The 14755-nt window shown below is 33.1% G+C and overlaps 1 protein-coding gene across 2 annotated transcripts in view; it reads left to right on the top strand.

The window, feature by feature from the left end:
* The first annotated feature begins 597 nt into the window (after positions 1–597).
* Positions 598–14755, top strand: part of LOC135125771 (serine protease snake-like) — a 28889-nt gene continuing 14731 nt past the window's right edge. Inside the window, exons 1-6 of one of the 2 annotated variants that reach the window (XM_064051450.1) lie at positions 598–1029; positions 4234–4416; positions 4917–5071; positions 5497–5609; positions 12054–12465; positions 12923–13279. In XM_064051450.1, the coding sequence (XP_063907520.1) occupies positions 963–1029; positions 4234–4416; positions 4917–5071; positions 5497–5609; positions 12054–12465; positions 12923–13096 (1104 nt within the window). In that variant the 5' untranslated portion in view covers positions 598–962 and the 3' untranslated portion in view covers positions 13097–13279. Of the gene's footprint in view, positions 1030–4233; positions 4417–4916; positions 5072–5496; positions 5610–12053; positions 12466–12922; positions 13280–14755 lie in introns of those variants that run through there. The other variant, XM_064051449.1, reaches the window with a different exon arrangement.

Below are 14755 nucleotides of genomic sequence, written 5' to 3'. Positions count from 1 at the left end.
GATTCTTTATTATCAACGCGCGGAATTGTATCTCATACGCTAGATCCAGTGCTGTCGCGGCGATAATTTGATTAGAAATATAATTTTCTTTTGGACTATATCAACATAATATAACATTTCAAGATCACGAATCTGTGGTCCTATGGTTGAAAAATTAAAAAGGGCATCGAGTATTATTATTTGAAGTAATATAGTCAGGGCCGGCTCTAAGGGACCAAGCGCCCTGATGCAACTTACTGTTCAACGCCCTCTAAAAAATTTTGTAAAAAAAAAAACAAATAAAATTTTGTAATCACATATTTTTGTAGAGCGATATTTTTATTAACAAACATACATAAAATTATGATGAATCAATCTTAATATATACAGTATGTCCCCGGTATGTGTTCACAGGAAGAAAAAAACTGTATTTTCTATTTTAATCTTAATAAATAAATCTGCAATTAAAACTTTAATATTCCTGGTCTCTACTCTTAAAATTAATTTTTCATGTTTCTAAGTTCTTCATTACTTTTAAAATGTTATTCCTATGTCATTTTTTTGTAAAATAGAAAATACAGTTTTTTTTCCTCTTGTGAACTCAATCCGGGGACATACTGTATATAAAAGTGTTTGTCCTGACTGACAAACTGACTGATTCATCAACGCAAAGACTAAACTACTGTCATAGGGACGAAGTAGGTCGTGGAAGTGTACCACCTATCAGTTTATATCTATGTATTTTACCATACAGGGTGACTGCCAAATATATGCAATAATTAAAAAAAAAAAAAAAATCGGTAACGAGTAGACTATATTTCCTTAGCTTACGCTTGGGAAGTAAAAACGTGAAGAATGAGTAACCTCCACAAAATTTTATAAAAGTCGACTATTTCTAAGGTTCCCCCACTTGTGTTCTTGGTGCAAATCAAAAACATTATTAAATCTGGAATTAGTCTCGCACGAAGTTCAATGAGATAACGATGCATACTGTGTTGAGTCTGTTTACAGCAATTTTCCTCGGTGCTGTATATTGCCAAAAATTTATAGGTAAGCGCTCATCAATATCTACCCAAAAGTCAAAAAAGAAAAATTAATTTACACATAAATATACCTATGCTGCATGTGTTTATATAATTATATCTAATAGCCACAACTTCGATTAACGGCATTTAGTAACTCTTTTCTCCTTCATATCTCAAAGAACATAATGTTTGTTTTGACTTGTTAAGTTTAGATTGCATGGTCTAGCATTTTTCCCGTTGTTTACTTATACCAGACTTTATATGTCCAGTGAAAGTCAGTGAAATAGTGAAAAATTGAGACATTTGAAAACCTATTTCGATAAATTTGTATTTTGTTACAATTTAGTATTTAAAGATAACATTCTTATCGCATGGGAATGGCAATTTTAACTCGTAACATGCAAAAATAAACGTGTCTACGAGTGACCATCAAATTATTCGCCCCGATAGTGTAAGACACTTTGTTTCTAGATAAGTAGTAAGTACATGGTCGCTAAACTCTTGAATATTTCAAAACAATTTATCTAAGTTTTTGGAACTTGAACTTGAACTTGAGTCTAGAATAACTGAATGTTTTTAAGAAGTGTTTTTACTTCCCGAGCGTAAGCAAAGGAAGTATTGTAATCGAGTCCGTCGGCCGACTCTCTACTTTTATGTTTTCTCGATCTTTCATGACCCCTAGAAGACGAAGAAATAGGTCTCCCATTTCCGTCTGTCTGTCCGTCCGTCTGTCCGTCTGTTGTCCCGGATTTTTATTAGACAGATAATCTCCGAAAGTACTCGACCGATTGTTGATTTTGAAATTTAATTTTTAATCTGCTAACCAGAATGCTTTGAAATGTTGCAGATGTTTTAAGGCTATAAAGAGCATCATAAATCTTTAGTCAAAAAATATTTGCTTATCCCCTCCAAAAACTTGATGACGTCAGCTCAAAAGTTTGTGGAATAAATCATATCTAAAATGTACAAAATATGATGAGTCTGTACTTGTGATCTATCACTCCATTCATATTTTTTGGCTTTGCATATACAGGGTGACTCAAAAAAATTAATGAATGCGTGAATTTATTTTATTGATTTAATCAGGAACTACAAAACCGAATGCTCTGAAATCTTGCAGATGTTTTAAGGTCATAAAGAGCATAATAAATGTTTAGTCAAAATATATTTGCTTATCCCCTCCAAAAACTTGATGACGTCAGCTCGAAAGTTTGCCGAATAAATCATATCTAAAATGTACAAAATATGATGAGCCTGTACTTGTCATTTATCACTCCATTCATATTTTTTGGATTTGCATATACAGGGTGATTCAAGAAAATAAATGAAAGCGTAAATTTATTTTACTGATTTACTCAGGAACTACAAAACCGAATGCTTCGAAATCTTGAAGATATTTTAAAATTATCATAAGCATGGTAAATTTTTGATCAAAATGTATTTGGTCGTCCCCCCCAAAAAATTTATGACGTCACCACAAAATTTTGCTGAATAAATCCTATCTAAAATGTACAAAATATGGTGAGTCTCTTCTTGTGATTTATCATTCCATTCAAATTTTTTCGATTTGCATATACAGGGTGACTCAAAAAAATTAATGAATGCGTAAATTTATTTTATTGATTTAATCAGGAACTACAAAACCGAATGCTTTGAAATCTTGCAGATGTTTTAAGGTTATAAAGAGCATAATAAATTTTTAGTCAAAATATATTTGGTTATCTTCTACAAAAAACTGATGACGTCAGCTCAAAAGTTTGCCGAATAAATCGTATCTAAAATGTACAAAATATGATGAGTCCGTACTTGTGATTTATCATTCCATTCATATTTTTGGATTTGCATATGCAGGGTGACTCAAAAAAATTAATGAAGGCGTGAATTTATTTTATCGATTTAATCAGGAATTACAAAACCGAATGCTTTGAAATTTTGGGAATATTTTAAAGTTATTATAAGCATCGTAAACTTTTGTTCAAAATGTATTTGTTCATCCCTCCTAAAAAAATTGATGACGTCACCTTTAAATTTTGCTGAATAAATCCTATCTAAAATGCAAAAAATATGATGAGTTTGTACTTGTGATTTATCATTCCATTCATATTTTTTAGATTTTCTTAAGAGGTGGTTCAAAAAAATTAATGAAGTCAATTTATTTTATTGATTAAATTAAAGGCAACACTTATTATTAGTATTACACCCCAACCAACCCAATTTGGTAGACACAAAATTTGTTAAAGGAAAAACTCGGTTGAAACATAAGGGTAGCACGCTTATTTACATCGACTTTAACATTACAGACCTGCATTTGTTTTATGCGCTCACTTGGTTCCGCGAATGTGAAATAGACATGTTTATAATCAACCAATTGTGAATTTCACTGTCAAGAATTAAAATAAAACCCAATGTTTTATATAATAAGCGGAAGTCGAAGCAATAAAACCGATGGTCGTTTTGTTTACAGTTTCTCTGTTTGACTCTCACGTATGCTGTTACGCCTGTCATCTTAAATTAAGAATGTTTATACATACACGATTTTCAATTGCCTCTGATACGTATACGTGAGTAAATTGTTTCGTTATTTTATTGATTATTACAAATCAATATTCAAAACGACCCAATTCATTTTCCCGAAAATTTGAGAATATAATAATTTTATTCTTAGTATTACACTACATCTATCCCAACTGATATACGTGTCCTTGCAAAAATGTTGATGACGTCATCGCAATTTTTTTTTAAATTCCCACTACAAAAATGTAATGAGAAAAAAAAACAAAAGGCATGCAGTCGTCAAGTTTCCGACAGCGAGGGAAGTACTGTCTAAACTCTTTAGACCAATTTTTTAAATTTTACATCAACATGAATTAAGCCATTCGATTCTTCCATTTTGCCCGTCCATTTCCCACGAAGATTTGATCTTAATGGACGTATACGGGTTGCGCCCGCTATTACAATAAATATTTTATATTAAAACATGTTTTCCAGACTGATTTGAAAGCATTAAAACAAACGAAAATATTGCACTTTCTCATTGATTTCATTTCCTAACTTTGTAACTTCCTTTATACGAAATAGGAAGTGGTGGTACGTGGCATATACGTTGTAATAAATTGCTTAAGACCGACAAAACTTTTAACTGTAATCTACGAATATCCTCGCCACCCATACACCCGGGGAAGCATGGCGAATATCGCAAGTTTTACAATACACTTGCTTCATGTTTTAGGGGACATTTGTATCATGAAATCAACTGGAGCCAAAGGAGCTTGTACACTGTTTGCCAACTGTGAAAAAGCTCGCGAAGATCTGGCGCGATATTTTCGATTTCCTCAAGTATGTGGTTTTCAAGAAACACAACTGATAGTCTGCTGTACACCGAGACGAATACCAGGAGAAATCAGTAAAAAGAGTAAGTATGTATCGAAAAATTATGTAGGTTTGAGTTGTCTAATTTAATAATTATTTTACAAGAAAGGAACAACTACTGATTGTAACAGTTCATCACTTCAACCATCATTACAATTGCACAGACGCAGTTGATAGCTGTTTGGTTTTTATAATTTGCAAATAAACGTCAACGTTAAAATCAAATTTAAACCAAATTCAAAATAAGAACTCGTTTTCTATGTGGATAGTGTTATCTATTCAAAAACGTAAAGTACCCTCCATATACGAGAATCATCAGTCTTTTCGTCGTTTAAATACACTGCATCAGTTCTATCGAAGAGTTTTAAGATGGCAGTATCTCACACTACGTCAATGTTGTTACACAAAACAGGTAGCTGTGGTTTACCTTTCTAAAAATCGTATGAAATATCAGAGTTGACTTTGAATTTATACTTCTGGTTGCATCTTGAATTTCTTAGGCGTAAAATTTGTGAATAACTCTTTATATTTTTCTCCTTTTAGAATGTAAAGATTATTCTACGTTTGTTTATGAAACATCAGTACCTCCCGTTGCACTAATTAATCAAAAACCAATTAAAAAAAACCAATGTGGACACCGCGTAACCAGATTAATTGTGGGCGGTGAAGCAGCTGGAAGAAAGGAATTTCCACATATGGTAATAAATTCCGAATTTTGTTAGTTTCATAAATTATCGACGTCCTGTTAATACAAAATTCGAAGGAAAATCACACTATACTCAAATATTTATATCTGTGAGTGTTTCGTGCTTCCAAATTTTCTTTCATTTATTACATTTATCTATGCTTTCTTCCATTCTAGCATCACATCGAACTAAAAAAATATTGTTTTTCTTTAATTGAACACAATAATTTTATAAATTAATTCAAGCGTATCCATTTTTGCGAACACGGCAAAATTAATACGTTGTTCTCCTCCAAGAAGTTGTTTACATCATTTCTAAAATCATTGAAAACATAACTACCGAAACATATGAGGTACCTACGTGCAGTATTTTTCATTCTTGGTAGATAAGGAAACATACGTGAGGATAAATTTTAAATTTGTTATTGTTTGTTTTAGGCAGCTATAGGCTACGATTCACCTGGCGAAGGAATAAAATGGCTTTGTGGTGGAACAATTTTAAGCAGCACATATGTATTAACAGCCGCGCATTGCCTGACTGATGCTAATGCGTAAGTATATTTCGGGTGCAACTCACAGCAAGTGTATCAAAGTTTGTTTCGTTGACATTAACCGAAGTTTTAATAGTACGTAGTTTCAACTTGAGGTAAAAACGATATTTAATAACAATGGCACCAGTTTTAGAAATCAATGGTTCAGAATTACCATTTTCCCTGTTTATTTAAGTAAGTACAGCATGCCAAGCAAAGTAATAAAGTAAAAATAGGTACTCTTGACTATTTCATCAAACTTACGATGCACAGCTCGCATGGAGTATTTCTGTATTTCTCATGAATTAAGAGTATGCCCTTTTCATTCTCCCATGAACTTTGACACTAATGAGAAATAAAATACAAGTGCCCTAGTTAAAACTTCCCTGCATAATATTTTCAAAAAGGCTGCAGGTTTTGCAATTCTGTAAACGCCATTGTTTTTATAGCTTGAAGGTGAAAGAAATTAAAATTTATAAATATAAAAAAAATCAGTTTAATGAAACAAAGGACTAGGTACCAGTTTCTTTTACAAAGAACTGTTTTAAAGCAGTAACTTAAGCGCATGGGTTCGGACTGTCATCCTTCACAGTGAACACAAAACTTCACAAAACAACACGATGAATTTCAATTTGGGCTTGCGACTGTGGATAAACCGTTGTATTGCACTCGTGCTCGAACTGCGTTCTCGCGTTTAAACATTCTTCTTGGTAAAACGCTGTCTAAAACACCTACAAGAAATAACTATAATTTATCCTCAGTGAGAAGACTGTATCTATATTACAACACCTCTTGTCTTTAGTCAATTTAGGTGTTGTTGATTTATAACTCATAAGTATAAGTATACCAAGGTGGTCAATAAATGTCTTGTCTACAATCTATTTCTAGAGTACTTAAATTATTTATAAATTATAATATTATCATAACATGTGCGTGGCATTCGTTTTATTTTCATTGGTTTATTATCAGTTTCGGATACAATAAAACTATGAGACAGAAGATCCAATAGTTTGTTTGAAATTTCCGCAAAAAAATTTACTTATATTTATACAGGGTCATTATAAAATATTGTAGTCGAAGAAGGCCATGAATTTGGTGACATTGTGTGCCGCCTTTTTCAGTTTTGTGGAAAGGATTACACTAATATTGGAATTTTTATTTTTAACGCCACATTAGTATGACATTAGCGGCTGCACTGTTTCAACGCTTCATCAAATTCTGTCAGATGTCAATAACTTTTTCGTTTGTATTGATTACTGGTACGTTTTCCCTCACTTTGTGCGTTAATTGACTTCTCTTGTTTTCATTTTTGCTGTCTTCCCCTTTGTTAGAATTTTAATAAGTGTCTCAAAAAACAGTTTTTATCAAAACTACAGATCATTGTGGAATAATCTCAGGTAATGAACACAGAGGAATAACTATGGTCAGTATTACAAATGATTTTTTTAGTTCTTTGGAGCAATCATCATGCCCTATTACCGTAATGGGGTGTTAAATGAGGATGGGGATGGAGTGTACTCTGTGGAGGCGTCTAAAAACGAATATCTGGTGAAATGTTCTGTTGTCATTGATGAAGAATCTTTGAAGACGCTATACGGCGAATTATGGCCAGATTTAACGACACTGGTAGCGTTTCTAAGTGAAAACCGACGGGGAGACCTCAAGTTAGTGAAGACGTTGTTGAAGATTTAAGGATGAGAATGGAACAAAGTCCAAATAAAGCTTTGTCAAAAATCTTTACTGTCCGGAGTACCATACAGCACATGTCAGAAAATCGTAAAAGAGAAGTTACATATGCATCCATACAAGATTTCGTTGGTTCAGGAGCTGCAACCAGCTTATTTTCCTCGCCGCGTTGGGTATTGTCGTTGGTTTCAAGCTGATATGGACGATAACGGGATTCTCGATTTGTCGTTCTTTTCTGATGAAGCCTGGTTTCATCTGTTAGGCTGTGTCAACTGACAGAACTTCAGAATTTGGTGTATAGAAAATACTCACGCTTTTGAAGAAACACAATCACACGCAATGAAGGTTGGTGTGTGGTTAGCTATTTCCAGACGACGATTCATAGGCCCGATACTTTTTCAAGTAAATGAATGTGATCAATAAACAAAATTGGATGTAGAAAGTGTATGTAGGTACTGCAATAAAGTTTTTTATTTTCAGTAACTTTCATTTTTCTTTCGGTGTTAGTTGCATTCTCGTAATTTAAAACTTACTTCAACTTACTGTTTAGTAATAATTGTAATTTTACTATTAGGAAGGTTAAAAATCTTTATTAAACATTCTGTTGTTTCAACAGGTAATCATCTACAGAACTCTTTACACTATGCTCCTGAAATTTTATTGGTTTTTTCATCTTTTTTGTTATAGAAATTTTGAAAAATCTTGATATTACGATGGCCATGTGGGCGTGTTTTGGGTAGAACCTCTTTGACATTCCTGTTATGCAGATCTGGCATGTTTCAGATATCTAGAAACTGCAAAGCTGAAGGTAATGTTTGGACATAGCAGTTTTCACCTATTGTAGGGATGAAGATCAAGGATTTCAGTTGTGTTTTTTCAAGAGAAAAGCACCGGTCACAAACCATGTCTGCACAATATTTTGACCATTCCTTACAATTTACAAACAGAACTTTCGCGAGATCACAACTTTGGCAAAATTATTTACTGCAAAAACTCATTAGGTACTCATTGTCATTTTAAAACAGTGGTAGTGTTCGTTAACTGTGATAAGACTTGCTCTGCCATTGTCCATTACGTGATTTTTCACAATTTTTACCTTCAGGGCACCTATAAAAATGTAATTTTTTAATTAATTACCGTGTTCATTGGTTTCGGCAAATTTAACCTCACTTTTTGGATTTCGTTATTTGAAAAATTATTGCTTCTTTGCAAAACAGATCAGATGATTTATTCTGTTCAACTCCAATCGACTTTCCAAGGTGTAATTCATGACAAAGCCCTTAAACGTTTTTCTGACAATTTACAATTTTCGAAACTGAAATGTATTGCAGTGGCGTTCACAAATGCTCGATAACACTGCAACGTGACTGCAACCCTTAATGCTCTGGCCTGGCGTATTTTCGTGTCTATTTAAAATGAAATTAAACCGTAAACCTGGCATATCAATTTTTGACACATTTGATAGATTTGTTTCGACGTTCGTGACATTTCAAAAGAGTTGAAATCATTTTGGTGATTAGCGGCACGAGAAAAATTTCAATTGTTTTTCATAGGTGAGTTGACTACAGTATTTTATAATGACCCTGTATTTAAAACAAATATACTGTGATAACCCAAACATCCCGCCTTAAATTGATATGTGAAAAAAATTGAAAAGGCCGCGAAAAATTCAAAATTCAAAAATTTGGCCTTGGATATGGTCGTCTGACAAAATGGAACCCTACATTGTGTTTTTGAAAAATGGCGAGATGCGTTCAGATGCAAATGGTGGACCCCAAGGCTGGAAATTACCGCTACATAAAACACCACACACTTACATTGAGGACACAAAAAAATGACGAAAAAAAAGAAAGAAAAAAGCTGCGACTAAGTTGCGTCCGTTGAAGACACCACTTAATGCTCAGCTACAAAAAAAAAACATTGAATAAAATCAAATTAAACGTTCTGAAATAGTGCAAATATTTGAATATCACAAATTTAATAAAAACAAAGAAAAATCTGAATTAAAGCAACTGGTTGCAAACACACAAGTTATTAAGGAATTTAAATAAAACTGTATGCGGCAGCGGCACCAGAGTGCTAGAAGAGTGTGGCGATCGACCTATCTCAATATCATTTTAGAACACAGCAGAATTACTCATAGCATGTTGTAGAATGAGAGAAGTGTGGGACTCCTGGTCGTGGCTGTTCTTCCACTGCGGCGGTGATTCTAACGTATCGATAAGCACTGCCGTCCAGCACTCATCTATCGAACGAAGAAACGTGCCGCGCTACCCAGGCGACACCGTCACGTCATCCCGATCGTCCTTGACTTCTATTTAAGACCTGCATCTTTTGTGCAGATGGCGTGTCTGCCAACTCGACAAGGAACCGCGCACTTCGCTTCCTTTACGTGTTTATGTGTTATTTAACCTAAATTCCATTTAAATGTTCAATTCCGATAACTGTGATATTAAACTACAACTGAACAAATGGTAAAGTTTCAAAAAGGGCAATAAACAACATTTAAATTCGCCATACACTCTCGTGAAGTTCTAAATATCTGAGATTAAGATTGGACATCAGACAATTTATATGATGCAAACATTAGTCGACAGAATATTTGCAAGAAAAAAAAAAACTAGCAAAGATCTATAAAAACAAAAAAAATCTTGTGTGAAGTAAAACTTGTGCCGACGAAAAACTTTACGTGAGCTTAGAAATTGCAGAGCATGAAAATTTACGTTCAATTTAAATTATACAGCAAAGAATATTACTGATCCTAAAATGGTGAGATAGAGAATAATTGTATGAGGTGAAAAATTGCAAAGCTAACAAAATTACATGAAGCTAATATTTTATGTCCATTCGAGTTATTTTTATTAACTGCCGTAGATGAACTATTAGCAATCTTGTGTAAGGAATTAAGATGTGTTATAATGTAACACTTAGGTATAAGCGTCTAGAAACCTTTTTTATTACCTGGTAAACAAAGAACGAGTCCTGACCAAGTGAATTTCATGAAATCTCCTAGCAAGTGTTTATCTAAAGAAATTCCTAATTGTTAAATTGTGTTGGTAATAGTTAACGATTAAATTCCTAACATGAATTGTGAATTTATAAAAAATAAAACAAATTTACATATGTGTTAGCGTCGGTCGAAAATTCACTTATTTCCGCTTGAAAAAAACCTCAAGAATTAGTTACGCGTGTTGGGCAAAACTGTGGCATCGCAATCGGTTCGATTAATTGTCGTTAGATAAAGGCTTACTCTCTTTTATCAACTACCAAACCAACTAAAATTAACCTAGCTTCCTCACTTATTTACTGCATGCTCCACTTACAACAAACAAAGAAAAAGTGACACCACCACACAAAATGACTCATCTATGTACCAAACCAGCCAACTTCTACCAACCCTCTCACTAAAATTCCCTAGAGCTACCAGAAAAGGTCTAAACGTGCACATGGTTGCCTATGTTTAACTATTTTCTTGATTGCATTTTCTTTTTTTTCAAATTCAAATTATGCTAATGCGATTTCGCGCCGCTGTTAATTTTTTTCACACCACAATACGTTATACAACTTGCTGAAACTACCTAGTGATGGTCGAAAGATTACGAGTATTACGACACATATAGTGTCCTCGTTGGAAAAGTAGACTCTTAAAATTTCCAAAGACAACCTACAAAACTGAGTAAGTAGGTAAATAGCTCTTTGGCAAAAACATGATTTCTTAAAAAAAAACCTACTCCGCCATTTTGCGCTGCAGTACAACAAAACACACTGGAGGGCGTGTAATTTGTAAAACTATACAGTAGCTTTTCTTCTGGATGAAGCTAGTATTCACAGACACAAAAAATAATAACTTTTTGTTCTTCTAAGTATGTTTCCAATTACAGCATTTTATTAAGTATACATCGTACATTTGTGTAACATATTCAAATAACTTCGTTCCCTGCTCACTTACTGTATGATATTGGAGTTTACTTTTTGCTTGTTATTATTTTTTGAAGTCAGCAGCGGCTTCAGGTCTTTCTCGAAAAACACAAATTTTTTAACTAGGCCAAATTTATGGGTTCTAAAATTTGATCTAATAAATAAATCCATGTCGGTTCACACTTTTAAAGCAAAACTCCGGGCTTCCTCACGCTTTGGTTGAGGTTCTACTTATGACAAAAGATCTGTCGAAAAATTTGGAATTTAAATGACGTTTTACTTGGTCAACGTTTCTAATTAATACCACTCTATCTAAATATATTCACATTTTACGTACCGCTACGTTGACATTTGTCTTCGATGCATTTGGAATCCTGGTCCCCATAATTATATAATTGTCTTTATTAGTCTTCCTACCATTATTTAGGTCTTTCCTAGGTATTTTTGCATATTTCTTATAGTTATCATATTTACAATTGTTTTTTTGCAATATCTACGATACAAACTGCTCATCGATTAGGGTTTTAGTTACCGACCTAATTTTCATGGTATGTACGTACATGTTTTTTTTTAAATTAAACATTAAAGTATGTAGCAAAAACTATTCTAGTTGACCTGACTTGACATGACCTGCGGTTAAAAATGAACACTAGATATGTAATTGTGTTGACACATCTGTTCTGTTTCCATCACAATATATGGCAATACGTGCGTCATATTTTCAGTGTACAAAATTAAGCTTTTCCCTTCAAGCTAAAAACAATGGTGTTTACAAAATTTCAATATCTCTAGCCATTATCAAGCTATAAGGTTGCAGAATTTTATCTAGGATGCCTATATACAGTATTCAACATTTCGCAGAGGCAATGCGCTGTGGGTAAGACTTGGTGTAACCAAACTCAAATCAACGTACCGTAGACAAGAAATTAAGATATCTGAACGGATACCTCATCCTGAATACAAGCCGAACTCTTATTACCATGATATTGGACTGCTACGATTAGAAAAAGAAGCTCATCTAAATCCGTATTCAAGACCAGCATGTCTTTATTTAAACTCAAAAATTAGAAGGAAAAGAGCCATTGCAACAGGATGGGGCCACACATCTTTTAATGGGGCTACTAGCAACGATTTACTCAAAGTAGTCCTTGATCTTTTTGATCAAAGTACATGTGACATATATTATCAGAACTATAGGAAAGTGTCACAAGGTATTCTAGACAATCTCCAGGTGTGTGCCGGTTCTGTGAACGCAACCAAAGACACGTGTCAGGTAATTTGTCAGTTATTATTTTTTTTCTCTATACCGTCTGCATATTCCCATTATTTTGTGTTAGAAGTTGAAGATAAACCTTAAAAGCAGTTATGTGTACTTTTCTACAAAATTCACATTAACTATCTGTGTAATCTTTTCTTATTTGCACCATCACTTTCACTAGAGCCTAGTATGATTTTCTTATAAAGAATGCTGGCGCTATTTAGCATTTTAGGTATGGGTAAGATACCTTTTGAATACAGTGTGTCAGACGCAGACAAATACATACCATTTTACAACACTTTACCAAAATTAAATAATTTTATCATATTATGTGATCTAAGATTGCATCAGTGAGTTGCGTAAGCGCAAATGACCAACTTGAATGTTCTAATGTTGTAAATTTGATTCTCTACCTAAATTTGTTAATAACGTTTGTTTGTAGTTAGTATCTATTAAATAACTTTCTTTATAGGGAGATTCTGGTGGTCCTTTACAAATATATCACCCTGGTAATAAGACAAAGTGCATGTACGACATAATAGGTGTAACATCGTTTGGACTAGGCTGTGCCGGCAGTCCTGGAGTCTATGTGAGAATTTCAAATTATATTAAATGGATAGAAGATATCGTTTGGCCGCCAGAATGATATTTTCTAGTTAATTTTTCTAATGCTTTTGTCCTTCTAAGTGATATGACTGATTACTGTTCCAATATTCTGCAGACGTAGGTATTAATAAAGCAACACATAGAGACATAAATCTTAATATTTTGACATGAATATTCTAACAAATGTTGTTTACAGTAAGAGTTGGTTAAATAAATCTGCTTAAATGAGTATATTTATTTTAAAACAATTAAACCACTCACCAAACGCACCTTCCAAAAAGTCGGTTTTAAGAAAATAGTTATGTAATCTAAAACCCACAGGAATTCACTACGAAAAAAAGTTTCAAAAAGATTTGGATCCAAAATCTGAAAATACCAAATGTCTATACTAAAATAAAATATTTGCTTTTACAGCGCAAATTCATGGCTTTAAGATTCCACACGCTACTTTAGTGAGATGATTCGTTATTGTAGTAGTTAAAAAACAGAATGTATCTAGAAAAAAGACTATTTTTACAACCCTTAATTGATTAACAAAATTTGTCGTCCAACATCGGAAATTAAATCGTTCTGACAATTAAAAAATATTAATAACCAGATTGAAAACATCACTGAACTTACAAATAGCAATAGCACTTGCTTTGTTCCCCCGTTTTTCACTATCACACTCGCTGTTATTTATTTTATATTAATTAAGTGTAACTACCACGAACCGCATTTGGTTAATGTTAATTTGAAAAATAAATTAAGAGAATCGTGTGTAGAGATTCTCAGTTAGGGTGGTAGATCCTCTAGACTAGAATTATTCAATGTCACTCTTTAAATTGTCAGTTGGTAATGGTCATGTGTGGGAAAGTATATCTGGTTTGTGTCAGTGTGAATGTCATTGATTTGTACAGTTCATGTTAAAATGTTCAACTTTTCCTGGTTCTAATATAGTTTAACAGTCATGAGCATGAAATTGTTCCTATAAACCATGTGGGAAATTCACTTTTTCAAGCTTCAACTCTTGTATTAATCAAGTTATAACTAAAGTTTCTGGATGTTTTTACTTAAGTAATACGTACGTTACAACACACGTCTTATTCTCTCCCTGGAGACTAAAAAATCGTTCATTTATGGCATTTAAACTGATTTGTTGATTCGAAAAACGGGGTGGGTTTAATATTTTCTTACTTTGTCGCAATTAAAAAAAATTGGTCTAAAAAAAAATTGGTTTAAATGTTCTTTAAATTTTTATAAAACAACCTACTCGTACTCCTGCACGTGTGGTTTATAAAAATTTTTATCTCTTCTGAAGCATAACCACTACTTGTTAAAGCTTATTGTTCAATGCAGCTTTATTTAGCATTTTTCGATAAGCGTAAACATATTAATTTCAGAATGTGTACTGTAGCACTATCAAGTTGGCGAGATCTTAAAAATTTCAGAGAAATTAAATACTTCCTTTCACAAATGAAATACTCTAGCCCTGTGCTCGAGGTCTTAGATTAATAACATGATTTTTACAGGAGACCTTTGCTCGCAGAGCAATAGCATGATACGAGTGAAACTATTAAAGTAATAAAAAATAATGAATGAATCAAAAGAAATGATAAATTAGCTTTTCTAAAAAATTTAGAGAGTGTATCAGAATAATTGTGGTAGACTTATTAATGACACAAAGGCGTCAATTCAATAAAAATTTTTATCAAAAAAA

The sequence above is a fragment of the Zophobas morio genome, unplaced genomic scaffold (genome assembly GCF_036711695.1).
Source record: "Zophobas morio isolate AGI-343-1 ecotype UQ-CSIRO unplaced genomic scaffold, CSIRO_AGI_Zmor_V1 ptg000009l, whole genome shotgun sequence".
Classification (NCBI taxonomy): Eukaryota; Metazoa; Arthropoda; class Insecta; order Coleoptera; family Tenebrionidae; genus Zophobas; species Zophobas morio.
This window is presented reverse-complemented; position numbering and strand designations above follow the sequence as displayed.